We start from the raw sequence: 26,984 nt of genomic DNA on the forward strand, positions 1-26,984 counted from the left end.
TCCATGTCCTTTAATTGCATATCATAGGTGCCCTTGAGGTTTGGGGCATCAGAATAAACTAGAGCTAAAGCATTGCCCAGATCCTCCAATAACAAGAGCAAATCCAGTAACAACCCTGTCTAACTCCCTGGGTATCTACAACAGGCAGAGTAAGCCTTTGTGGAGCACTTACTGTTTCTGCTGGTTTGCTATAAGACAACTGAAAACAGGTTAAAAGTTGGGCATGCAGACCCAATCTGTTTAACTCAGACAGGTCCATGACCCACTTTACTGAGTCAAAAGTCTGACAGAGTTCAATTAGTGGGATATGGGAATGCTCCTTTTCCCTCCCTAACTCCCAGTATTGAGATACGTATCAGCTATGTTCAACAGCGCCATGCAATCCATGCAATGACGCGTTGTTCAGAACTGCGGCCAACAACCAACCCATGAAGAGAGGGATTGTCCCAATGTATTGGACCCACCTCTGGACCCTTGTTGCCAGTCATGTGGTGAACATCTTGCCCAGGAGGCCTACCCAAGATATAGGTCTGTACCAATGTAGATCATTCTCTCAAATGGCAGTGGCCAGTGTAGGTTAAAAGAAGTTTGGAAATATTATTTCTGAGATTCTTCCAGACGTTTACTAGGTGCTTAACAAAAACCTAACCATCAAACCTTAAAACAAAGGTTTCCTTTTTAGGATGCATTGAGAAGCGGTATTCTCTCAATAAGAGCCCCCCGCCCCCCACCCCCACGTGTTTCCTGACAGGTAATGAATTACTGCTTTATGGACACTCTCTGACAAATATAGTTAATCTATATGCCATGTTTTTAATAACTAAATTGTAAATTCAACTTGCTCCCGATGGCAGGAAGGTCTGGGAACTCAGCTGCCTTTTACAGACGTACGTACTCTGCCTGGGAATTATTGCATTTATGCTGTGTATCATTGGTGTATTGGTCAGTGCAATAGTTGGCTAACACAAGCCCTTAAGGTAATTCATGGATTATTTGCGCCGAAAAAAATGGGATTTGTGCGCCATTCTGCCCGCAAATCCCTGTTTAACAAATGGGGATTTGCGGGCAGAATGGCGCACAAATCCCGTTTTTTTTGGCGCAAATAATCCATGAATTACCCCCATAATTTGCCCACCCGGATCTCTGCTTAGAGCCCTGACAAAGGAACAAATGAAGCAGCGTAGGTGCTGACCACTTACTTGTCGTGCACATTTTCAACATAGGACCCAAATACAACATTCTTGAAAAAGTTTGATGAATGACATTTCATTAATTCATTTTTTAATGAGATTGTAAAATCTGATTTTTATAGTCATTTCCCAAATATTTTAAATTTTCATTATGATAACTTTCACAAGTGTAAATGTTGACTATGATAATTAGGACAAATATATTGATGCTCGAATATTGACCTAGAATATTATTGATAGAATAGCAATAGGCTACCATTGCAAGGAATTGTGACATTTTTTGGGGGTGTATGAGGGGTCCCCTTTGTCAATCGAGCTAGAAGCCAGGTGAAAGTGGTAGCTTGAGAGTATTGGGGCTGTTACACAGCCATGGTGAAATAATGACACCTGTGACACAATCACAGATTTTGTAAAACTGATTTCTAAACGGGTTCTCATAACATTCGGGTTGAAAAGGGGTGGAAAGGGAAGCCACTGCCAATCCCTTCTAACCATATCCTTCTGAGCCAGGCTCAAGTTCTCTCTCCTTTTCGTCAAATGAAATGTTGGTTCATCAGGGTGGCAATCCTTCGGGAGCTTCCACAACAAAGGATCCTTAGCAAGACTCTTCCCCAAGTGGGTTCCTTATCCCGAGATGGAGATTCAATTATATCAAAAGAAAGTCGTTGGAATAAAGACGATGAACGTCTTTGTGTCTTCCAATGAAAAGGAAAAATCCTCTTTCACCCAAAAGGTCTTTCCCCAGCACCACTCACAGCTGTGTGCATTCTTCTTACCTGTGTCTTATAATGAGGGTCAGTGGCTCCTAGTAGACCTGTACCTCTTGCTCTGGACACATCATTACCACACTGTTTACGCTCTTTCTTTTTATCCCATCTCCCATCTTTTTCTTCTGCTCTCCATCTCTCTTCTTCCTCTGCTCCTTCTTTAACCCATTTCTCCTTTTGCCTTAATCTCTCCTTCTCCTATGCTCCTTCTTGAACCCATTTCTCCTTTTGCCTTAATCTCTCCTTCTCCTATGCTCCTTCTTGTACCCTCTACTGATCTGATCTCAGTCTTTCCTTCACATCCCCAGATCCTGCTTCAACAACCTCTTCTCATCTCCTAATCTCATCTATTCCTCTGCTCTCCAGCCTTCACCAAACTCAGGCAATATTATTCTCCAAACTACTACATCCTTGACCTTTTGTGGACTCCTCCTATACACACAATCTTCTCCCCTCTCCCTGGACCGTACTCTTCACGCAAGCCTGAATATGTGCGTGATTTGGTTAGCTACTTTGGTACTGGTTAGGTTTCAGCATGCATTGTAAAAGTGGTGCGTGTTATGGAAGAGTGCATGGTCTGCATGTCCTCCAGGCCACAGCTTTATTTCCATCTAGGCCAATTTGGAGGACCTCTCGCAAATGTTTGGGAGCGGCAGTGCTTTTCACTGGTCTTGCTTCTCCAGTGTTCCCTTGGCAGTGGGGTCCCTGGTGAGCGGGGATTCTCTGTTGATGTTGTTTCGTGGTTCCACCCCTTGAGTATACTCACACTTGGACTGAGATACAAAATGTTCCTACACCTTTGTTACAGTGCCCACAGAAATTATGTGAGCAATACTCTTTGTCTATCTGTTAAAGGGACAGGTGTTCTTATGCTGCACATGTGATGAGCATCTTCTCCTGACCCAGGTGCTGGGTGTGACCAGGGGATCCTCCCGACACATCTGCCAGCCTTGCAGTGGCACCCAGCCCCCTTAGTCACCTCCCCACCCTCCCCAGGTGTCAAGGGGTGGGGTGATTCTCAGAGCTTCCATTTCCTGTAAATGGTTTGTGTAGAGTGTATATGCTTACTACTTATATTGACTAGTAACAGGTGTACATGGGTTTATTGATTTCTACTGGAATGTAATAAGTACTTTTGGCAGTAAAATGTAAACATTGGTTGGAAGTATCTTGCAGTCTTTTTTCACCTTGCACTGTATTGTTTACATTGTGCTGATATGGCACAGCTTGCCAATATATCCCAATAATATGCACTTTTGATTGACCCAATGTAAACACGTTTAGCCCATGAACAACCGTGAATTCATCACAAAGCAACCTGGGGTAAGTTGCTTAGTTGAGAACCTAGGATATGCATCATTTAAAAGAAACAACAGTGTGAGTATTGCATCACCATAAAGACTACTTTTAAATGACTCAAGGTAATCACATTATTTAACAGTTTTCTAAAATTCCAGTTTGACCAGCGAAATTGGGAAAAAAGTGGGTGAAACAGTCTAAAATTCCAATTGTAAATCAATTGTAAATCTTCTGTGATCTTCTGAGCTTTCAATTGTGAAGCAGTATCATATGTTTTGTTACCAATTTGTAAAGGTGTAACTAATTTTACAACCAAAAACAAAATAATACAAAATAAAAATTGTGAAGCAATGAGAGAGTTTTATATGTTATAGTTGTATTTGTTTTTTTGTCATGGTGCCCTTTGATAATGTTGCAATTTATGTCGGACTATACACTCATTTTTTAAAGACTAACACTATATCACTTTATGATATGCCAATTCCAAGAACACTACTGTTAATATAACAGCTCTGGACTGGAGCCAGCTGAGTATGAAGGAGTGCCTGAACTACGGCGGAAGTCTGATCGGAAACTCCTGTAAATATGTCCCGGATTTGGCCCTAATGTCATTCATCCTATTCTTTGGGACTTACTCCATGACCGTATCCCTGAAGAAATTCAAGTTCAGCCGATACTTTCCTACGAAGGTAAGGAAGCAAACAGTACAAATCTGCAAACTCTGTAGGCCGCCTTCTGCATAGGAACTATGGTGGCCTGTATGTCTTTTCCTGTTCAAAAAGATTTATAAGTTGGGAAAAGGCTATCTATTCACGCTTGAATGTCTTCGAGATCAAATTGTGTTCACAATTATAAAAGATATTCTACCATTTTATGAGTGGTAATGAGTGTTGATCAACTTGAATATCCTCCTTAAATGGAAATACCAAAAGCGAAGAAAAGTTTTGTAGGAATAAATTAAATTTTTCAGAAGCCGAGGGAAAAAAGGATAATGTTACAGTGGGAAGACTCTGGCTCAGCCAATTGGAATGCATACTTGTTTTTAAGTAGAATGAGAGCTTATTTATCTGATCTTGGTGGATCTCCCCCTCCATGGAGTCCTTAAAATTAACCCGGCTGATACAAGTAACTTTAAATTCTCATGTTAATCTGTATGAATAATGAAAGAGAGAGAGCAAGAAGTATGGTGGTATCTTATTCTCCGCTGTGGCTTGCGGTAGGGTTTAGTAGAAAGAAACATGTCTATCATTTTTCCAGCATATCTTATTGGCTCAGAGAAGCTGTACACCAGCACAAGAAAAATTATGTGTGGTATTAGTACAAGGGCATAAATTGCCCTCTTGCGAAAAAACATGTTCTTTCACTGTATTCTTGCACCAGGGCAATATCTGCCCTGGTGCTGACAGCGGACTCAATTAGCACTAAGGCAAACATTCATCTGGTTCTTGTTTGCCCTAGTGCTAGCACCATGCAAAATTGCCCTTGCACCAGCTCAAAGTTTCTGTAAAACAGGCACAGATGTTTTCACTTCCCTGTGTAGACAGACCCATGCATGCTCAAGACGGGAAAATATACGGATCAAGAACCTGGGGAAAGGAGTGCAAGGCCCACACCTGGAAGCCTGCATACGGGAAATGTTTGAGAACTTGGTAGAAGAAGAAGTGGCCCGCAGCATGGGGATAGAAAGAGCTCACAGAGTGGGCAGCCGGAGGATGGACCGAGGGGCAAGACCCAGAGACATATTGGTCAAAATGCACAACTACAAGGACAAAGTGCAGTTGATAGAGGCATCCAGGTCAAAAGGGAAGATCCGAGTGAGAGGATACAAAGTACAGTTGTATGAGGACCTATCCCAAGTCACACTGGCAAGGAGGCACTCATTCAAACCACTCACAGATGAACTGAACAAAAGGAAGCTGAGATATTGATGGCTCTTCCCGACACGGATCCAGTTTCGCATGGGCAATGAGGAAAAGATTGTCGCCCAGGCAAAGGACGGACTGAGAGCCTTGGGGATGGCCCCAAGGGAGACGAGAGGCGACAACATAGAAAACCACTCAGGAGAAACAATGTCCGAGATCCGGCCCAGGCCACAGGGCTGGACCACGAAAAAGGCGAGGAAGACCTGAGGAGGAGAAATGTAAGGTAAACCAACACTCACAATTAAAAGAACTTAAGGACTAGAATATAGCTTTATGTGTAGTAAGATATTGAGGGGAAAGGGGGGTGGGGGGCAATACTACGCACAGGTCACCAAGAGGGGACCACGTCAAGAACCTGGACGGAGATCCAGGGACAGTTACAAGAGGGGAATCTATAACCAGTCCGGGGGGCGGTAGGGAGCAACCAGGCGAGGGCTGAATGACTCAGAAGAAATGTAAGTTCCAGAGCGAACAGGGGAAAATGTAATCAGGGCGGGATGTATAAACTGACATCATGGAATGTGAGGGGACTGAACAGCCCCAACAAGAGGGTGGCAGTCCTGAGAGAAATTGACAAGGAGAGGCTTGGAATAGTCTGTTTGCAAGAGACGCACCTAATGAAGGAAGGTGAGGGGCACCTGCGCAGTAGGAACTATCCACTGCAATATCACGCTACGGCAAGAGCCAAACGAGCGGGGGTGGCAGTCCTATTCCACAAAAGTATACAAATTGAAGGAATCAAGGTTAAGCGGGACATGGAAGGGAGATATGTGATGGTAAAAGGGAGAATCATGGGCCAGAAATGCACTTGGGAATCAGTCTACGCCCCCAACCAGGGACAAGAAGGATTCCTGGGAGGATTCCTAGATGAACTGAGAAAATTCAGGGAAGGAGAGATGATCATATCTGGGGATTTTAACTTAGCAGCAGATCCTTTCTGGGATAGGTTGGGGGGCCTGAGGGGACATGCAATGGGGAAAATGTCCAGGCAACTGGTGGGCAGACTCCAGGAGGAGGGCGTCTGCGATCTGTGGAAGGCACGCCACCCGCAAGAAAGAGATTACTCTTACTACTCCCATGTCCATAAGACCAACTCAAGGATAGATTATGTAAAGGCAACACAAGAAATAGTCCAATCTACCAGTAGAATACAAATGGGAACTATGACACTGTCGGACCATGCTCCAGTCATATTAGAGTGGGAGGGAGGTAACACGCGAAGGGGAACGGGGGATTGGAGACTAGAGGAATACCTAATTAGAGACCGAGAGATGAGGCAACAGACCGAGAATGAGATACGTAAATTCGCAGAAAGGGAAGGGTAGGAGGGGGGCAGCCCAGGGGAGAGATGGGATATGTTTAAACAGCACATAAAGGGATACTTTATAAAGGCTGCAAAGAAGATGCCGGAGGAGCGGAGAGAGTCTGAGGAGGGTCTAGAAAAAGAGACACAGGATCTTGAGAAGAGCCATAAAGAAAAAGGCACAAATAAAGTAGCTAGGAAACTAGCCCATGCGAGAGGACAGCTGAGACAGACGACAAACAGGAAAGTTGAAAGCACTCTCTTAAGGAGCAGGCAGAGGTTCTATGAACAAGGTAACAAAGTGGGGACAGCATTGGCAAGACAGATAAGAGCGAGAGAGCAGAAAGCCTTCATAGACACGCTGGAGGACAAAGATGGCAGGCAAGAGGTATCAGAGGGAGCTAAAAGGAGAATTGTCAGGGACTTCTATGCTGACCTGTATGGGGAAGACCCAGCAGAAAGGGAAAAGCAGGCGGCATACCTAGCAAGCTGGGAAGGACAGAGGCTAACTACAGAACAAAAAGATCAGCTGGAAGAGCACATAGGGTTAGAGGAAGTGCAAAGGGCAATTTCCTGATTAAAAGTGAACAAAAGCTTGGGGGAAGACAGCCTGAAGGCAGCTTTTTACACAACATTCGGGGACTCATTGTCTAAAACCCTCACAAACCTATTCAACCACTTTGGAGAAGCAGGGGAGGATACTAAATCCATGAACATGGCACACATCACACTCATCCCAAAGGCGGGGAAGAATCCACACATGTGCTTCTCGTATAGAGCTATAGCACTTATCAACGTGGATGCCAAGATATACACAAGCTAGCGGTGAGGTTGGAGGGGATTCTACCAGGGCTGGTGATGCAGGACCAAATGGGGTTTATACAGGGGCAGAACACATTCGACAACATAAGGAGGGTACTACATGTCATTGACAGGGTGGGAAGGTGTGGGGATACCCCTACTTGCTTGATGATGTTAAACGCAGAGAAGGCATTCAACCGCGTCAACTGGGCCTTCATGGAGCAAACACTACTGAAGGTGGGGCTGGGATCAAACTTTGTGAAAATGATATAGGCAAACTATCAACACCCGCAAGCCAAGGTAAAAGTTAACGGAGGGCTAACAAAACCATTCTCATAAGGTGGGGGACAAAGCAGGGGTGCCCACTATCTCCACTTCTGTTTGCGCTAGTTATGGAGCCCTTTGCGCACCAGATAAGGGAAAACGGGGAGATTCATGGGGTTTAATGGGCAGGGACACAACATAAAATAGGACTGTTTATGGACGACGTGATCTTGATGATCACTGAGCCGGGAAAATCGCTGCCAGGAATAATGGGAGAGATAAAAATGTACTGGTGTCAGGCTTCAAAGTTAATTTTGGGAAGTCAGAAATTTTCAACCTATACGTAGGGGAAGCGGAAAGGAGCCAATTGGAGAGAAACAACCCCTTTAAGGTGGGCATCGGACCGGTCAAATATCTGGGGGTGAACCTAACCACGTCTATCAGACAAATAGTGGGGACCAACTATCATCCATTGGTGAAGTAACTCAAAGCAGATCTAGCAAGATGGAGGGGTGTGTACATATCATGGTTCGGAAGGGTGGCTGCGATCAAATGAATGTCCTACCCCAACTACTATACCTGTTCCAGGCAATTCCCCTGGAAATACCCGGGACATTAATGAAAGACATCCAGGAATGCATTGTGAGCTTCATCTGGGGAGGGAAAAAGCCAAGGATAGGAAGGAAAACACTATTTAGGAATAAGTCACCGGGGGGAGTGGCTTGCCCCACCATAATAAAATACTATCAGGCGGCGCAACTGAGGGCACTGGCAGAATGGGGAAGAGGGGAGAATCAGAAGCACTGGATAAGCATGGAACGGGCAGTAGCAGGGGAGCACCTATGGAAAATTACAGGGTTAAGGAAAGGAGACAGGCCGATGGGACTATTCGGGAACTCAATCACGTGGTACACTTTGAGGATCTGGGAAAAGATGAACGAGCAGCTCAAACTATCGCCCTGGCCACCACCGCACACACCCTTGTTTGGGAACCCCGCCTTCCCACCGGGCAAAGAATATGGTAGGTTCAAACGATGGATAGAAGGGGGGATGAGAGTGATCAGTGACCTCTATGAGGGGACGCAATTTCGGTCATTTGAAGACTGTAAAAGAGAAATAGGTCTAAAGGAGGAGGACTGATTTGCATACCAACAACTGCGGCACTGGGCAGGAACTCCCACAATGATGGAAGGGGCCTCAAGGGAGCACACAGAGTGGGAAAAGCTAATGTCATCCGCAGAAAACAACAGGGGTCTGATCTCAGCAATATGTAAGATTTTAGTAAGTGGGGAGGAGGAGGAGGAGGGAGGGTCTATGAGGGATAAATGGGAGAAGGTAAAAGGGAAGGCGCTCAATGACAAAGAGTGGGACAGGGTGCTAAGGAACTGGTACACTTCATACACCTCGGTACAACACCAAGAATTACAATATAAGCTTCTCCACCACAGGCACTATACCCCGGAGAGGCTCCACAAAATGTTCCCCACGAGGTCCGCAGAGTGTTGGAGGGGCTGTGGGAGGAAGGGAACCATGGAACATATATGGTGGGGGTGTCAGCGGCTTAAACATTTCTGGCAGGAGGTGAAATCCAAGGTGCTGGAAATAATGGAGGTGGACAGGGAGTTTGAGGGAACGGAGATACTCCTAGGCACCTTATTTGACAAGCAACAAAGGGTAGGGGGTAACGCCAGAAAACTGTGGGCAAACTTAATGATGGCTGCAAAGAGATGCATAGAAAAACAATGGAATCAGAAAGAACCCCCATCCATCATACAATGGTACTATGCAATATGGGACATGGTGGATATGGAAAAGATGACAGCGACAATACGAGGAATGCTGAGGACATTTGGTAGAGTTTGGTCCCCATTCATAAACTATGCAAGTAGGGACACATTGCACTTATACATCCCGAAGAGACTGCAGGCACTGGGAATTCTAGAGGAGGAGGAAGAATGAGCAGAGAAATGAGCAACAAGACTGAAAGAGGCACCTAGAAGGCCTGGGGGAGAGGGGTTGTGGAGGGGGGAGGCAGTTCTTGAATGCTTTGACTACTTGATGTTTAAGTTTTAAGAAGTTGACCACAATGTAACGCACAGCGTGACATACAGAGATGCAAGTTATCTGTAAATGTAAATCGAGCTGAGAAATAAAGATTTGGTTAAAAAAAATATATATTGGAAGTGGTGTGTTTGTTACACAGATTTCATCTTGATTTCATTGAAAGCTAGGGAGGGCTACCTCTCATGGCGATAACAGAACTGTAATGGCACAGACGAGCTAAAGCATTATGTAAAATGCCACCCAAGGACCAATAATCAGATTCTGAAACATCAGATAACGCATAACCCTCACTTTTTTGTTCTCTGTAATATTGTATTGTAAGCAATCCAAGTGGTATGCACGTTTTGTTTAACTATGAGCTTTCTTGGTCTAATTCATCCTAATTATCCAAAATGTTTTCTCGTACCACTCCAGTTGCGGACCCTGGCTGCTGACTTTTCCATTGTTTTCTCCATCCTGATGTTCTGTGGTATTGATGCCTTTTTTGAGCTAGGCACTCCAAAGCTGCATGTTCCAAGTAAAATCAAGGTTTGGCCTCAGACGCTTTAGTATATGTAGTAGTTCCAGCTCTTGGTTACTAACCTTTAGCAGTCTTCTGTTTGAATCAAGGGATCTTTGTAGGGGCCACTAAACAAACTAAAAAATGCAATCAATCACAACGAGAGATGAGTAGTTTACTAACAAATCTGTCAGTTAATGAAATTGACTTGAAGCATGCATGAAGGCCTGACTTGTTGACCCATGATGCTCTCTTCCAAATGTCGTGTATGACACCATCATGCAGGGTGGACAATACGAGTGAGGTTGGAGGGCCTGAAGGTAAGATATGTTTTCCAACATTGTGGTATTTTTCAGCAAAACCTGAATGCTGACTTCTAGCAACATTTAACAAACATCACATTCCCTTTATAAATCTGTAGCAAAGATAAAGAGGCACTCATTCCGAATTTGGTGGTAATTTGGTGGTAAATCAGAGGATTACAAGTGGTGGTAGGGTGGTGTAATCCATAACAATCTATGGTGATTTTTGGCAGATTTACCGCTTTTTTGAGGTAAAGTGGAGAATTTACCTCCAGCAACAAGCCGGAGGTGAATTTGCCACTTTTCTTCCAAAAATCAACTGATTTACCCTGCAGTAATTCCGCTGGTTGTAATCCAGCAACAATTATAATTTGGCAGTGCAGGAAAAACAGTGGTAAATCTTTGACCGCCAAAAGAGGAATTGCCACTACTCTTGTCCGACACAGCCAAACTTGGAAGGAGGCCCATATTCTTCTTCTACTTCACAGTTTCTTTGTTTCATAAATTGTAATGTGCATAAAGAACTTCATGATTCAAAGCAACATCATAACAATCTCTCTGGAGGATGTGAACAAAATAAAATGCCACAAATATCATAATGTAATCTGATAGCTGCAGGGAGTCTTCTTAATAAAACATGTTGTACCTGTCCTGTAGCATGTGGCACATTGAGGTGTTTTACCAGGCTATCGCTCAGATGATTGTACTGTTTCAAATGCTTGGGCTACATTCCAAAGCACACACTCTGCCCTCGCCATTATGTGCTGTGATGATGTTACGTGAGCCACATTAAAACTTGTAACAAAGTGGTAAGATCCAATTGCTTGGTTGTGAATCTTTTTTCCACAGGAAAGAACATAAAACAATATTGTTGATTTGACGTGCTATATGAAACCATTAACATTGCTAAAGCGCCTGCTCAGCCTTGACACTGATACAAATAAGAGCGAGCCCAATCTTAAACATGAAACAGGCACAGTTACTATATATACCTCCTTCGCCTTCTGTGATGACGTGGGCTGAGGGAAGGATATTCTCTCAAGACAGGTGAAAAGAACACATAATATGCAAAGATAGAACAGTAGTGAAAGGTATTTAAAAACCACAATGTTCTTCAAAAGGATATTTTCTTGTGCATAAAGGATTAAGGTTACCTAACCAGTCTCTAGGGCCGAAGATTAACCAAAGGGGCAGTTATCAGTCAATAATACCTTTTGCTGTTCTTGACAATTCGCTGGCATAAAATCAGGCTGTTTGGTACTGTTAATTTGGTTGGAATCAGGATTTAATGCAGCAGCCATATTATTCCAGACAGGGAGCAGATGTCGAGCTGGGCTCGAGCTCAAGTTCGTTGTGGTTCGAAGAAGTGTGAATCTTGAGGGCTGCTAGGGTTAGTTTGACAGTCGGTTCGATGGCAAAGATGCTGTTAGCTGGTTGTGCAGTTCGAGGTTTGGCAGTCCGATGCAGTGTTGAAGGATCGCTGTTCAATGATGCCACCATGGTCGGTTCGACTGCGATGAAGATCGGAAACAAAGATGCTGGTGGTTCACAAAGCGGTTCGAAGCAGCGTTCAACAAAGTGCAGCTCATGACAGCCACCAGGGTCAACAGTTGGTTCGATGGTGAAGATGCTGGTGGCTAGGTGCCCAGTTGAAGTCGGACAGTCTGGTGGGGCATTCAAGGGTAGCATTTTGATAAAGCCCCCAGGAACTGGTCAACAGTTGATCAAGATTGTCAACTAAATTCCTGGTGGTTTGAAAAGCGGTTCAAAGGGGGCGGGAGCAATGATGAGCTTGTAGTTCCAGTTGTAAGAGGATTCAATTCAGCACTACAGCTAAGTTAACGCCTAGTCTAGAATACTGAATGAAAACCCTTATTGATATATCTTTAGGTCCAGTTCATGCGTTCTGGATGACTACCCCTATATAACACCCCTCTCTTGGAATCCCCCTGACCCCACTGAGCCAAGAAGTAGTTCTGTTTTGCAAGTTAAAAGGGTTTATTTGATAATTTAAACAATAGATATATATATGACACTTTATAATAAATTAATAATTGAATATCACACTTAATCTGATATGATAAAGATTAACAACGGAGAATCTGGCACTAACACGCTTCTCTATAATCAATAAGGAGTTGACATGAAATGAATAAGGTAGCACCCAGGTGAATAGGAACAAAAGAAGAAGGTGGTACAAAATGCTTTATAGAGTTCAAATGGATGCAAGGTTGAATGAATGAAATGCAGGATAGAAATACTCAATATGATTTCAACAAAACAATGTAATCACTTTTCTCTGGCAATCCCCTCCCCCCCTTGATGCAAGGCAAGGAAATGGAAGGAAAACACACAGTTCTCAGAAATGCAATCAATGTAAATCAGTTCACCCCAGCAAGCTTACACGACAGAAGTTTAAAACACAGGCAAATGCTTTGGTATGTGCTAGCAATGGATGAGAAATATGCTGGAAATGTTTTTAATTCCCTTTCAGAGGTTCAGGGTGAGTGGTATCTAGTTAATATTAGTCCAGGCTCACACTAGCAATGAGGCAGGGATAGTTAGCAGGTTAAACGAATTTCTGGCAAATGGAAGGCAAGCAGCAGCTGATTTTACATGTGGAGAAATTTGCAAATCGCGGTAAAATTCGCGAATGCGTGTTCCGCGATTGCGGTAAAACTATAGGAATGTGGTTCTAGGTTCGTGGGAAAGCCACGATTCTAACCTTTCAGATGAAAGTTATTGCAAGTCTCTAACACAAACGGTTGCGGAGATATGAACGATTGAATAAAGGTCATTTTTCAGATTTGGAATTTTAAACGCACACTTTTTCAGCTTTAAAAATGATGGCAGGATAACACAATTGCTAAGCTGCAGTTCTACTTAGGTTAAAAATGGATTGAATTATATTATTTTAACTAAGAGATTGATTCTGCACAGTTTTCTAGGTACTCACACTATATTCTTGAATTAAATGGGCCTCATCACGGATCTGGTCAGGGTTTTGGACTGGACTCTGGTCTCTCTCTGGGCACAGCACTGCTTTCTCTCTGGGTACAGCACTGCTTTCTCCCTCTGGTCTGGTCTCTAGTTCTGGATAGATTGAAGTCTCTAGTTTGGCTCTCTGGAGGTTTGATGGAGGTAAGTATGGATTTTTCCGGCAGAGCGTCCCGCTGCAGATGGATTTGGAAGGTCCCTATCTGTCCTGTCTGTCTGCTTTTATGTGTTTAGAATGTGGGTGTGCTCTAGCATCACTGACCCTACCTCTCTCTCAGCTTCTAATTGGTCAAACTTCCATTTCTTATTTGATTGGGGAATGAACTGTGAGTCAGAGGGATGTCATTTTATGGCTTGCAGATAGGACACTCCTCTGTCAGATTGCACACATTCTATGTTTGATAATAAAAGACATATTTCACAGTTACACAGTTGCTTGAAATTACATATACATGGTGTGGCTGAATTTAGCCATGTCTCTGTCCAAATCTGCTGTTTCTAGGAGCTTGCATTCAAAAATGGCAACTTCTAGCACTTTTTCATGTGCTGAACAACATTGGTTCTTCATTAAATTTTATACAACTGTTCCTCACATATCTACCCACATACCAATGCATTTTCGTTTGTCTAGCTGAAACAGGGAGTCTGTAATATTAATAAACAATGGGGTTTTGCCCCAGAACATCACACAAATTGGAGTTTGGGCTTGAATTAAAGGTACATTTTTTAAATTAAAGCTCTCAAAGTTATACATTTCTGTCATTTGATTACAAAGAGTTATCAGTGTTTTTGTAAAATATATATTTTTCTTTCAATTCAGTTCTCAGAGTGTTGGAGTCCGCCTCCAAGACTTGGGTGGGTCAGTCACAGATCTCTGCTGGCTGGCAGATCTTTGTTGACAGCAAACATCCAGAATTAACATATTCCTTTCAGAGGAAAGGGTCCTTTGTGTGGTGTCTGGCAAGCTCACATCAGGAGGCCAGGGGGCCACTTTGCATTTAATTAACAGAACCCTGTTATTTCCTGGCTTCTTGTGTTGAGTTCTGAAGTGTCAAGAGTTCCCAAGACAGGCAACCCCTTTGAACCTTTGATGAAATAAGACCCCTTTTCTTTGCATTTAGACAATCTTGCAAAACAGCTCTCCTGTCAGAGTTTAGACCGCTAGCGCCACCATCGGGATTTTGTGGTTACTGCATCCATCCTTGGGATTTTTTTAGGTTAATGCATTCTAAACAGGAATGGTTCTTACATGGTAGTAAATCCTTGCTTAACATTGTTTTGATGGGGCTCCTTACAGTAAAATGGTTATGTGGAACCCCACAAAAGGGTTGAATCTTTGAAGTGGTCCAATGAGTCACGATTTCAGCAACTTTTTGACATCAGTAACAGTGGATTTTGTTAACAAAGACCTTTCTTTACACTGGTGGGTGGCAAGTTAGGTAACCATTTTGGTGTGCGCACAACTGCGCAGCTCTCCTGGATTCTGGGATGAAATGATGGGCGGCGACAGCGCATCCCCATCTTTACGCACTCCAATGATTTATTTTTGTTCTGGGGTAAAATGATGGGCAGCGACAGCTTAATCCCCATATTTACCCCGTCTAATGATTCCACATGGGTCAAAACCCTCCACAAACCCCCCCGCCCGACTGCGCTTTGACTTGAGTCGAGGGGGAGTCGGTTGCAAGGGAGGTTTTGAACCCTGGCGCTGGTATGTCCACATTATCTTCTTCCAATTCTGTAGATGGCACAGTTCAGCATCTTCCTCTCCATCCGGTCAGATCGATCAGTTCTCCTCGCCGGTCCTGATGGGAAGATTGGGCGGTACCCCGGGCCCGTTGCGTCTCTGCTCCCGGTCTCCGGATCGTCCTCCTTGGCCCGTCTCCCGGTTTTCTTTCTCCTAGGACGACAAAGGAAGAGCGGCAATACCTACTCATAGACGTCTTTCCACCACTGTTGAGATAGTGGGGCGGCATATGCATTTCATCATAACGAAACATTACATTCTTATTTTGATAAAAAACAGTATAACTAAGAGACAGTTTCATACAAATCACAGTATGTTAGAGACTAGATGTGGTACGTTTTATGATTGGAACTGAATTAGTCTGATACAGTACCCGCTAGGATTCCAGAGGATTCCTCCAGTTGTTGCAGAGTGTGCCTGGGATGGCAACACTTCAACTGGTTTATGTGTACCCACTTGTCTTCCCCCTCTGCCGAACCGCCTTTGGGGATGCGGATCTTGTAGGCCACAGGGGAGATCTTATCGACGATCTCAAAGGGTCCCTTCCATGTAGGCAAAAATTTGCGCTGCTTGGCCTGGTTCCTTTGGAAGTTGTATAGATAGACCCGGTCTCCCACCTGATATTCCTTCCTGGAAGTTTTCAGGTCATAATGGGTCTTCATGCTATCAGCTGATCTTTCTAGATTCCGCTGAGCATAAGCAAAAGCATGTTGAAGGTGTTTCCTTAAATTCTCTACATACTCATGAGTAGTGGAGGCATTTATCAGTGTCTGCTCTTGGGTCCTGTAGAGCAAATGCTGCGGAAGCACCATCTTGCGCCCAGTCATCAACTCAAATGGTGACATTTTGGTTGCAGATGAAGGGGTAGATCTGATAGCCATTAGGACCAGAGGTAATCGGATATCCCAACTTGGCCCAGAATCTGCCACAAACTTCTTTAATATGCTCACAATTGTCCGGTTATATCTCTCTACTGCCCCAGAAGAAGCTGGTCTATAAGCAATATGCAGCTTTCTCTTGACCCCCAGTATCTCCCACATCTTTGTCATTACTTCACTGGTGAAGTGGCTACCTCTGTCTGACTCAATCCTTTGAGGTAGACCAAAACGGGAAAAGATGTGGTTAATCATCAAGGCAGCTGCAGTTTCTGCCTTGCAATTTGGGGCTGGGAGACATTCCACCCACTTGGTAAACAAGCATGTCACAGTCAACATGTACTTATTCCCCCTAGCCGAGCGAATCACAGGGCCTACAAAGTCGATTTGTAAATCTGACCATGGCAGTGTCATCCCCCTCTTTTGGAGAGGCGCACGGTGCGTGAGGGATGATGGCTGAAATTGTGCACACACAAGACACCCCTTCAAGTATTGGTCGAGGTCCTGCCCCATGTGTGGCCAGTATGCAACCTCTCTTAAGATTTCCAATGTTGTGTGAAACCCCCTATGACCGGCGGTGGCCGCATCATGGGCGTGACTTAACATCAGGCTTCGGAATGAGGTAGGAACCACCCACTGATCGTGGCCAGCTTTGGATTTCCTTACCAGCAAACCGTCTTGAATCCGGAACATTTTTGGACATTTCATCAACACTCTTAGGTCCTCTTTCCCAATATAATCGGTATCCGTCAGGGGAAAGTTCTCAGGGTCCTCAAGGTGCTGGTAAAATTTACCAATTATTGGATCCCCCTTCTGAGCGGTAATCAAATCAGCATCAGGGGTCTCCTTACTCCATTGTGCAATTGAAAGGTCGTTGTGAGCATTTGTCTGGGACCTAGTGATGGCAGTGACCTGGATTTCCCTCAACAGGGACTCAATCTCAATTAGATCCCCTTGGATGGCCCCGGTTTTGGCCAGCTGATCAGCTAAGTCATTTCCAGTTTTGTCTGGTCCCTCTACTTTGGAATGACCCTTGATCTTTTTCCAATAGATGGTCATCCCATTCGATGTGACCAGATCATCAATGTTTTGGATCAACTTCCCATGTTTCAAGGGTTTGTTGTTAGCACATAACATGCCTCTGGTTTTCCAATTAACCAGGTGCTCCACGAACCCGTTCCGTACATAATCCGAATCTGTGATTATGACCAGTTCGTGGAGTTGATGCTGGACAGCAGTGAGGATGGCCTGATGCACAGCCATCAATTCTGCCACCTGACTACTTCGGGGACCAATTTTGTATCCGGCGGAGGGTTCTGGGGACTCATTCACCCATGCATTCCCTACGCCGGCCACTCGTTCTTTCTCCCCGTTGTTGTCAACATGGTAAGAGCATCCATCCACATACACAGTGGGCATTCCCTCACACTTGTCTTCTTCAAAGACTTTGTGTGGGGAATTAAGGTATGCTTCCATGTTGTCCTTTATTTTTAGACTTTCGTCCTCGAGACAGTTTTCTCTGGCACAATCATGCAAGTCAGCCAGACCTTGCGCGAGGGGACTCTTCTTGTTTTGGCCATATCGGACCTCCACAGGAAAGCCTTGCATTGACAGAATCCAGGAAGTAATTCGGGAATTACTCACATTTCCGGCCCGGATTCTGTCACTTTGGAGATATTGCAGAGGCTGGTGTGGAGTCTCCACTATGATGTGTTCCCCCTGGATAAACGGGCGGTAATTCTTCAATGCCCACACCGTTGCCAGGAGTGCCTTCTCACAATCGTTGAATTTTTCCTCCACAGAGGATAAAGTTTTGCTCGCATAGGAGATTACTTTATTGACCTTGTCATGCTTTTGATATAATACTGCCGTCAAGCACGTATTAGAGAACCCCGTCTCCAGGAAGAACTCCTTGTTTCTGACAGGGTAAGCTAGGCAGGGCGCTTGTGAGAGGCTTCTTTTGAGTTGTTTTACTGCCTCGGATTGTTCTGGACCCCATTCCCACTTGACCCCCCCCTTCAGGAGATGAATCAGGGGTCTGGTGATCTCTGCGTAGCCCTCAATGAACTTTCTGCTGTAATTAGTCAGTCCAAGGAGGCTCCTTAGTTCCCGCAGAGTTGTGGGGTCTTTCAGTTTCTGAAGTGCTTCCACTTTCTTTTCCTGGGGACAGAGACCCTGAGGAGTAATCTCATGCCCCAAGAAATTAACACGGGTTCTACACCACTGTGCTTTCTGAAAGGAAAGTTTTGCTCCGGCGGCCCTCAACTGTGTCAGAACATAACGGATCTCCGCGATGTGTTCCTCCACAGATGAACTTTTGATGAGGACATCATCTACATAAGCCAGGTTACCCCTCGCACCCAGGTCGGGCATGGCCTTATGTAGGAAAATGTTGAATTCATTGCCGGAGTTGAGGTATCCGAAGGGAGTCCGGGTCCATGTGTATTGCTGGCCCCCAAAGGTAAAAGCCAGTTTTTATTGGTCCTCCCTACTGACAGGCACAGTCCAGTATCCATTGGTCAGGTCTATTGCAGTGAATACCTGTGACCCCTGGATCTGGGCTAGCCCTTGGTCAATGTAGGGCAGAGGCCATCGGGAAGTATGGACCCGTTTGTTGAGCTCCCTAAGGTCGGCGCAGAGTCTCCACTGGCCGTTTGGCTTCAATATTCCCAGCACCGGATTATTGAAGGTGCTGTGGACTGGACGGATTATTCCCCGGGACTCAAGGTTCTTAATTATTTCCGTAAGGGACTCCATTGATGCGAGAGGCAAGCGATATTGCTTCACAAACACTGGAGTCATGCCAGGGTCCATGGGGATTGTTGTGGTGTGGATGTCGGTGCGACCACAGTCATATGAGTCTACCGCAAAGAGATCTTGGAAATCCAAGAAAACTTGTTTCAACTTTTGCCTTTGTTCCAGAGTCACACAGGCATCAGCTAGGTTGACTCTCTCTTCCACCATCTGCCTGAAGCCTGGAAAGACTTCTGGTTTGGCTATCTCAGCGGCCTCCTCCAACTGGGTGGAGAAGTCCCTGGTCAGAGTGCTGATTTGGACCGGAGGCTTCAGGTGGGAAAGGCAGCCCTCATGTACCTGGAAAATCACCTCATCCCTCCTGAAGTCACAAGTCACATCTTCCTTACCATAGGGGCAGGAAGTGTACACCAGGAAGTTCCCCCCATGCCGGGTAAAAATCCTGTCTGGTGTTGTATTGTCATCACTGTCACTGTCAAAACAGTCCTTGGGGATTGGTCCTAACAGTTCGTTACCTAAATCCATGGAAAAATGTCGGTCATCAACCGCCATTCCAATAATGGTGCCTGCGGCTAGAGTAACACTCTTTAAGTCGCTGTTATCCACCTCTATTAGAATGGTGTCCTGTTCTATGTTGACTAATGGAGTTGGGTTTACCCCCAACCCTTGCTGTAGGAAAGAAGCATTTAGATGTATGTAAGCATCAGGGTTTTTCAACTCTTGTCCCCTTTTAACTTTTACTTCCAGGGAGAATTGTCGGGTCCTTTCTGGGATGGTGACTTCCTCTTTAACCTGAATTTCAACTGCATAAGGTAGCAATTGAGCTGACCTAAATGCTTTTTCTGGATCATCAAAGCCCATGGGATTATCCGCTAATCGGGACCAAGCTTTGAAGTTTATTAGGTCCAAACTAATGGCAAAGCGATTGAGAATGTCACTGCCTAAGTAAAAGGCGGCAGTGACGTCTCGCATGACCCAACAATTATGGACTATGCTCTTGTTGCCAATGGAGATTTTGAGCATACACCTGCTTGGCAGGAGATGTTTTGAATTGGGTGCTTCCAGGTCCATTTCCCATTTGTCTATCAGTTTGAAGGTTGGAATGGCTGGATCTTTTGGAAGTTGGCGAAACATGGCTTCGCTGATGAAGCTCTTACCGTTGTTCACACACACTCGAGCGAGAACAGAGTCCTTCCCATCATTTAACTGAACAGGGATGAACAACTGCTCTCCAATTTGCTGAATATCAGCCAGGCTTTGAGCTGATTTCACATCTTTCTGGACTATAGGAGTGGGAGTTTCTGATTGTGGATTAGTATAGAATCTCAGAGTGTTTCCTTCCAGCGTGGAGTACCACTTTAGACTGGAAGGAAGGTTGATTTTCAGAAATAGAGAGGACCCCCCATCACCAGTCTGTTGTCCTACTGCTATTACTGTCACGTCTGGAATTTGGCTATTCTGGAAGTGAAATTCTACTTGGTCAGATTTTTGTTCAACCATGTGGCAGGTGCCGTTTAAACTAACATGGTTGACACTCTGTTTTAATTTTATTGGTCGGCTAGTCTGGGTCCAGAGGACCTTGTTTACGCAATCTATTAGGGGTGACAACCTTCTCAGGAGGTCATTCCCTAGTAAACAAGGGGTGCCCTCTGGGGTCACAACTATGACCGGGTGCTTCAACTTATGTCGCCCAATTTTTATGTCCAAATCTGCGGTCCCCTCAACGGGAATTTCCTTCCCATCAAAGTTCTGCAGTTGTCCAGGAAGAGAGGTGAGAGGAATCTGGTAATTCTCTCCCCTTCCTGCATTCAGTTCGTCAAAGGCCCTTCTGGACAGAAGGGTAGCTTGAGATCCAGTGTCCACCAGTGCCAAAATTGTACCCTGCCCCTGTACTTGTACCGGGGCATAATATCTTCCCTCCTTCTCCTCAAGGGGGCACAGATAATGCACATTTTTGGACAACTGGTGGGCTAACTTTCTGGTTTTGGACATCGATAGCGAAGAGATTTGGGCAGAATTCTGTGGAGAGTCTTGGGAATCTGAAAGAAAAAGTTGGCAACTGGAGATCAGAGCCATTGTGGGTTCCCCTGGTTCCGGTTCTGGGCTGCCCCCCCCTTTTTGGAGGCAGTCCCCAGGATGGGTTTGAACCAGGGGATTTTCTTGCTGTTGGTTCTGGGATGAGATGGTGGGCGGCGGTAGCTCAGTCTCCACATCTCCCCAGTCTGGATTTGCATCCCTAGGGACCCATTTTTCTTTGGGGGGAGTTCCCCCCTCTCTGAAGGAGAAGATCCTTTTCCCAGGATCCTCTGAGGATCCCTCTCCCTCAAATTGGAAGATCTGTACCTCCTCCTCAAACTGAGTCTGTTTGGGTCTTTTGTTTCTCCTACCCCCCCTCTGCTCCTTAGGAGGCAGACTTTCAGGGGCAAGAGATTTTGTTTCCGGTTCCTGGGTTTCCAGGGGCTGTTTACAAGTGAGGAAGGAAGCTTCCTCCAAGGCTTTACACCCCCCTTCCCTTTGTGCCTCCTCCCTGGGAACCGGTGAGTTATCGGGGTGCTGCCCCCGTCATTGTTCTGGAGCACCAGGTCCAGAGTTGGGTGCGTTCTGCGCCGGCACGCCCATCTGAGGGTTCTGCTGAGCCCTCAGTATGTGACCCAGATCACGCGCCATGTTTTGAACCTGGCGCTCTAACTGGGAAACCCGCTCAGGCTGATACGGGGCCCTGTTTTCTCCCCTGGGCTGATCCCGGGAAGGGTAGCTGTCCCTTCTTTGGTAGTACCCCTGGTTGGGAAGATTTGGGTACCCCTCCACCCTTGGCCTCCCCTCTCCCGGATTCAGTGGTCTGGGCTCGGGGAATTGGGGAAAGAAGGATGGATGATTTTGGGGTTGGAAGTCGGGTGGATATCTGGGGAAAAAGTTCTGCCCAGGGTTTGGTAAATTTCTGCCCTCCTGTGGGAAGTTTGGAGGGAAGTTCCCTGGGTTAGGTGCTTGGCTGGATCCCCCCCCCCTGGGCTGGAGGAGTCCACACATAACCCAGGATGGGTCGATTTCCCTTGTAGCGAGGACTTACATAGTCAGGAGAGCGAGGGACCCCATTTGTGGGGCTGCCTCCCTGGCTCCCTGTCTGGGACTGGCCCGAGGACCTTCTGGGCCTAGCATTATTAGGTGCAGGTAGGTTTTTAGGCCCCCCCATCTCCAAATCCAAAACGGGGGTGACCTTTACCTCTGCTACCTTGGCAGCAGCAGGGGTGCTGTTGGCTTTGGGGTTTTTCTGGGCATTGCTTTTATTTTCTATGGGCTTCTGCACCTCATAGATCCGGGTAGCCTGTTCAATGACCCAGTCTAAAGATCTTTTCTCATGAAAATCCCTCACGAGCTGGGTCATGATATATTTGGGCAAGGCATGGAAAAACGTATTTATAAACTCTCTACTATCTGTGCGCACCCTTCTTGTGGTCTGTGCAAAAGCACGCTTTAACTCCTGCACAAATTCTTGTGGGGCCTGATCCTCCCCACATTGCAAATTGTAGGCTGCCTTGCGAGCCTCTTGAGGATTTCTGTGAACAGAAAAATGTTTCAGGATGGCCGCCTTATAGGTGGACCATCTTAAATGATTTTGGTCCTCCAGCCCCGCAAAGAAACTGGAGTATTCCGGGGAGAAGGTCCACTTTACATATTGAATGCAGCTTTGGCTGTCCTTCAAATGGAAAGTCTCCATCATTTGTTCAAACAACTCTAAGTGCTCCCAAACAGAATACTTAGCGTTCTTATGGTAAGGCGTGATGACGCTCCTGATCGCCTTAATCTGCTTTAAGGGGTCCTTAAGCAAGGCCCTTTTTGCCTTATTGGCCTTTTTGGTTCGGGTAACCCTTGTCCATTCTTCCTCGGACTCAGAGGCACTGCTCCCAGAGGTTCCCGTCTGTTCTTCCAGGTTTTCCCGGATTCTGCGAGCCTGGGAATGGCTGGCAGAATGTGGGGACCTGGTCTCCTGTGTCCTGCGCAGTTCAGAGGAGTCTTCAGATTCCTCCTTGCTGCCAGGATTTGATGGGTACCCCCTCCACTGACCTAACTGGGCAGAGGTTTTCAGGATGCCCTTAATGGGCCTACTCTCCTGGGGTTCCCCATTGAACTGTACTGTACTTGGGTGCCCATACCCAGATGCCCACCCCTCCATTCCTGAGTGGTACTGGCCTATGAGCCCCATACTCTTAGCTGGATAGTAATCTGCCATCCCTGCGGCCCTGTGCTCATGTGCGCCAGGGGACATGGGGGTGGCAGAGTCCAGGGACTGAGAGGTATGAGGGCCTCTGGTACTAGGGCTCCTGAGGTTATGCTCCGGAGTTTCCCTTTCCCAGCGAACCTCATCTCTATCCGCCCCTGCTCCCTGTTGCAATGCAAGAGCCTGCATTTGTGCCTTCAGTTCCTCAGTTAAGGCCTTACTGGACTCTATCAGTCTCTCCTGCATCGCTACCTGTTGTTGGAGCCTATCATTGTGTTCACAGAGGGCCTCGTTTTCCCTCTGTGCTTCCTGGTTGGTCCTGGAGAACTGGGCCAGTCTTTGCTGCAGGAGGGTTACCTCCTGAGCTGTGTCCCTATTGGCCTGCTCCTTTCTTGCTAGAGCATCCTCCACCCTCCTGGTGTGCTCTACCAAGTTCTGGTGTTCTTTTTGGAGGTCACCCAGTCCCTGGCGGGCCAGGTGATTTTCTTCCATTTTTCTTTTTAAATGGCAGACTTCCTGGCCTAAGGCGTCTCTTTCCTGACTAAGAGCCTGCATTTGTGCCGCCAGGTCGTCCCTCTGCCTTTGAAAGGCACCAGCTTTCTGGCGTTCTTCATCAAACTCTGCCTGGGTATCCAGGTCTTTCAAGATCAGCTTGTTGCTCTCTACCTTCACTCTATCTAGATGACTTTGCAGGGTGGCTACCTGCTCCGTGCATGCCCTGTTAAAGTCTAATTGTTGCTCCAGCTTTTTCTGGCTCTGCAGTAAGGAGTCCAAACTGTCTTGGTGCTCCTTCTGCAGGGCCCGAAATCTAGTATCCTGTTCTACCTTTTCCTGTTGCAGCACATCCATATCCTTCTTTATTTTAATGATGTGCTGCCTACTATCATCTTCTGACTCCTGGCTCCTCTGCAGCCTCTGCTCAGAAGAGACCAGGTCAGATTGGGCCTTCTCTAACGCCATCTGTTGCCTTTTTGCCAGATCATGGCCTTCAGCACATTTATTCTGTATGGCTCCCATATATAAATATAAATATGCCGCTATCCTAACAATCTTGTCGTGTTCATCTTTGGCCTTAGGAGCCATATATAGTTCACTCAGGGCCACATGTAATGGACCCTGATCTCTCCATGAGTCTGACCCTGTTTCCGTGACCTGTTGCATGATGGCCTGCAACCAGACTGTTTGGTCCTGGTGAGTCCACTCACCTCTCACAAATAACTTATGTAAGAAGTGCTCTCTGGCTATTTTCATATCTACCAAGGTCGTCATTCTAGAGATTGGTCTCTGTCCTGACTTACAGAAGTTTGTATTTTATTTTTGCAGAACAGAACTTTTCTTGGAGTGTCCCTTTTGAGGAATGCTTCACAGCGTAATGCAGCGTGGTGATCCGACCGGATGTATGTATCCCGTCAGTTAGCACACTGTATTAAGCTGCACAAGTGGTAAATCTAACCCAACGTCTCGGCTCGAGCCCCCAATTTGTAAGAGGATTCAATTCAGCACTACAGCTAAGTTAACGCCTAGTCTAGAATACTGAATGAAAACCCTTATTGATATATCTTTAGGTCCAGTTCATGCGTTCTGGATGACTACCCCTATATAACACCCCTCTCTTGGAATCCCCCTGACCCCACTGAGCCAAGAAGTAGTTCTGTTTTGCAAGTTAAAAGGGTTTATTTGATAATTTAAACAATAGATATATATATGACACTTTATAATAAATTAATAATTGAATATCACACTTAATCTGATATGATAAAGATTAACAACGGAGAATCTGGCACTAACACGCTTCTCTATAATCAATAAGGAGTTGACATGAAATGAATAAGGTAGCACCCAGGTGAATAGGAACAAAAGAAGAAGGTGGTACAAAATGCTTTATAGAGTTCAAATGGATGCAAGGTTGAATGAATGAAATGCAGGATAGAAATACTCAATATGATTTCAACAAAACAATGTAATCACTTTTCTCTGGCAATCCCCTCCCCCCCTTGATGCAAGGCAAGGAAATGGAAGGAAAACACACAGTTCTCAGAAATGCAATCAATGTAAATCAGTTCACCCCAGCAAGCTTACACGACAGAAGTTTAAAACACAGGCAAATGCTTTGGTATGTGCTAGCAATGGATGAGAAATATGCTGGAAATGTTTTTAATTCCCTTTCAGAGGTTCAGGGTGAGTGGTATCTAGTTAATATTAGTCCAGGCTCACACTAGCAATGAGGCAGGGATAGTTAGCAGGTTAAACGAATTTCTGGCAAATGGAAGGCAAGCAGCAGCTGATTTTACATGTGGAGAAATTTGCAAATCGCGGTAAAATTCGTGAATGCGTGTTCCGCGATTGCGGTAAAACTATAAGGGGTAGGAATGTGGTTCTAGGTTCGTGGGAAGGCCACGATTCTAACCTTTCAGATGAAAGTTATTGCAAGTCTCTAGCACAAACGGTTGCGGAGATATGAACGATTGAATAAAGGTCGTTTTTCAGATTTGGAATTTTAAACGCACACTTTTTCAGCTTTAAAAATGATGGCAGGATAACACAATTGCTAAGCTGCAGTTCTACTTAGGTTAAAAATGGATTGAATTATATTATTTTAACTAAGAGATTGATTCTGCACAGTTTTCTAGGTACTCACACTATATTCTTGAATTAAATGGGCCTCATCACGGATCTGGTCAGGGTTTTGGACTGGACTCTGGTCTCTCTCTGGGCACAGCACTGCTTTCTCTCTGGGTACAGCACTGCTTTCTCCCTCTGGTCTGGTCTCTAGTTCTGGATAGATTGAAGTCTCTAGTTTGGCTCTCTGGAGGTTTGATGGAGGTAAGTATGGATTTTTCCGGCAGAGCGTCCCGCTGCAGATGGATTTGGAAGGTCCCTATCTGTCCTGTCTGTCTGCTTTTATGTGTTTAGAATGTGGGTGTGCTCTAGCATCACTGACCCTACCTCTCTCTCAGCTTCTAATTGGTCAAACTTCCATTTCTTATTTGATTGGGGAATGAACTGTGAGTCAGAGGGATGTCATTTTATGGCTTGCAGATAGGACACTCCTCTGTCAGATTGCACACATTCTATGTTTGATAATAAAAGACATATTTCACAGTTACACAGTTGCTTGAAATTACATATACATGGTGTGGCTGAATTTAGCCATGTCTCTGTCCAAATCTGCTGTTTCTAGGAGCTTGCATTCAAAAATGGCAACTTCTAGCACTTTTTCATGTGCTGAACAACATTGGTTCTTCATTAAATTTTATACAACTGTTCCTCACATATCTACCCACATACCAATGCATTTTCGTTTGTCTAGCTGAAACAGGGAGTCTGTAATATTAATAAACAATGGGGTTTTGCCCCAGAACATCACACAAATTGGAGTTTGGGCTTGTATTAAAGGTACATTTTTTAAATTAAAGCTCTCAAAGTTATACATTTCTGTCATTTGATTACAAAGAGTTATCAGTGTTTTTGTAAAATATATATTTTTCTTTCAATTCAGTTCTCAGAGTGTTGGAGTCCGCCTCCAAGACTTGGGTGGGTCAGTCACAGATCTCTGCTGGCTGGCAGATCTTTGTTGACAGCAAACATCCAGAATTAACATATTCCTTTCAGAGGAAAGGGTCCTTTGTGTGGTGTCTGGCAAGCTCACATCAGGAGGCCAGGGGGCCACTTTGCATTTAATTAACAGAACCCTGTTATTTCCTGGCTTCTTGTGTTGAGTTCTGAAGTGTCAAGAGTTCCCAAGACAGGCAACCCCTTTGAACCTTTGATGAAATAAGACCCCTTTTCTTTGCATTTAGACAATCTTGCAAAACAGCTCTCCTGTCAGAGTTTAGACCGCTAGCGCCACCATCGGGATTTTGTGGTTACTGCATCCATCCTTGGGATTTTTTTAGGTTAATGCATTCTAAACAGGAATGGTTCTTACATGGTAGTAAATCCTTGCTTAACATTGTTTTGATGGGGCTCCTTACAGTAAAATGG

The 26,984-nt window shown here is 45.3% G+C and overlaps 1 protein-coding gene across 9 annotated transcripts in view; it reads left to right on the forward strand.

Moving 5' to 3' along the window:
- SLC4A5 (solute carrier family 4 member 5) overlaps positions 1-26,984 on the forward strand; it is an 802,545-nt gene that overhangs the window by 645,068 nt on the left and 130,493 nt on the right. For 5 of the 9 annotated variants that reach the window (XM_069617635.1, XM_069617638.1, XM_069617637.1 and 2 more), the window contains 2 exons: positions 3,745-3,945; positions 10,025-10,138. In XM_069617635.1, the coding sequence (XP_069473736.1) occupies positions 3,745-3,945; positions 10,025-10,138 (315 nt within the window). The remainder of the gene's footprint in view (positions 1-3,744; positions 3,946-10,024; positions 10,139-26,984) is intronic. The other 4 variants (XM_069617636.1, XM_069617640.1, XM_069617641.1 and 1 more) reach the window with 2 other exon arrangements.

Source organism: Ambystoma mexicanum, chromosome 10, assembly GCF_040938575.1.
Source record: "Ambystoma mexicanum isolate Mex_15411 chromosome 10, UKY_AmexF1_1, whole genome shotgun sequence".
NCBI classification, from domain to species: domain Eukaryota; kingdom Metazoa; phylum Chordata; class Amphibia; order Caudata; family Ambystomatidae; genus Ambystoma; species Ambystoma mexicanum.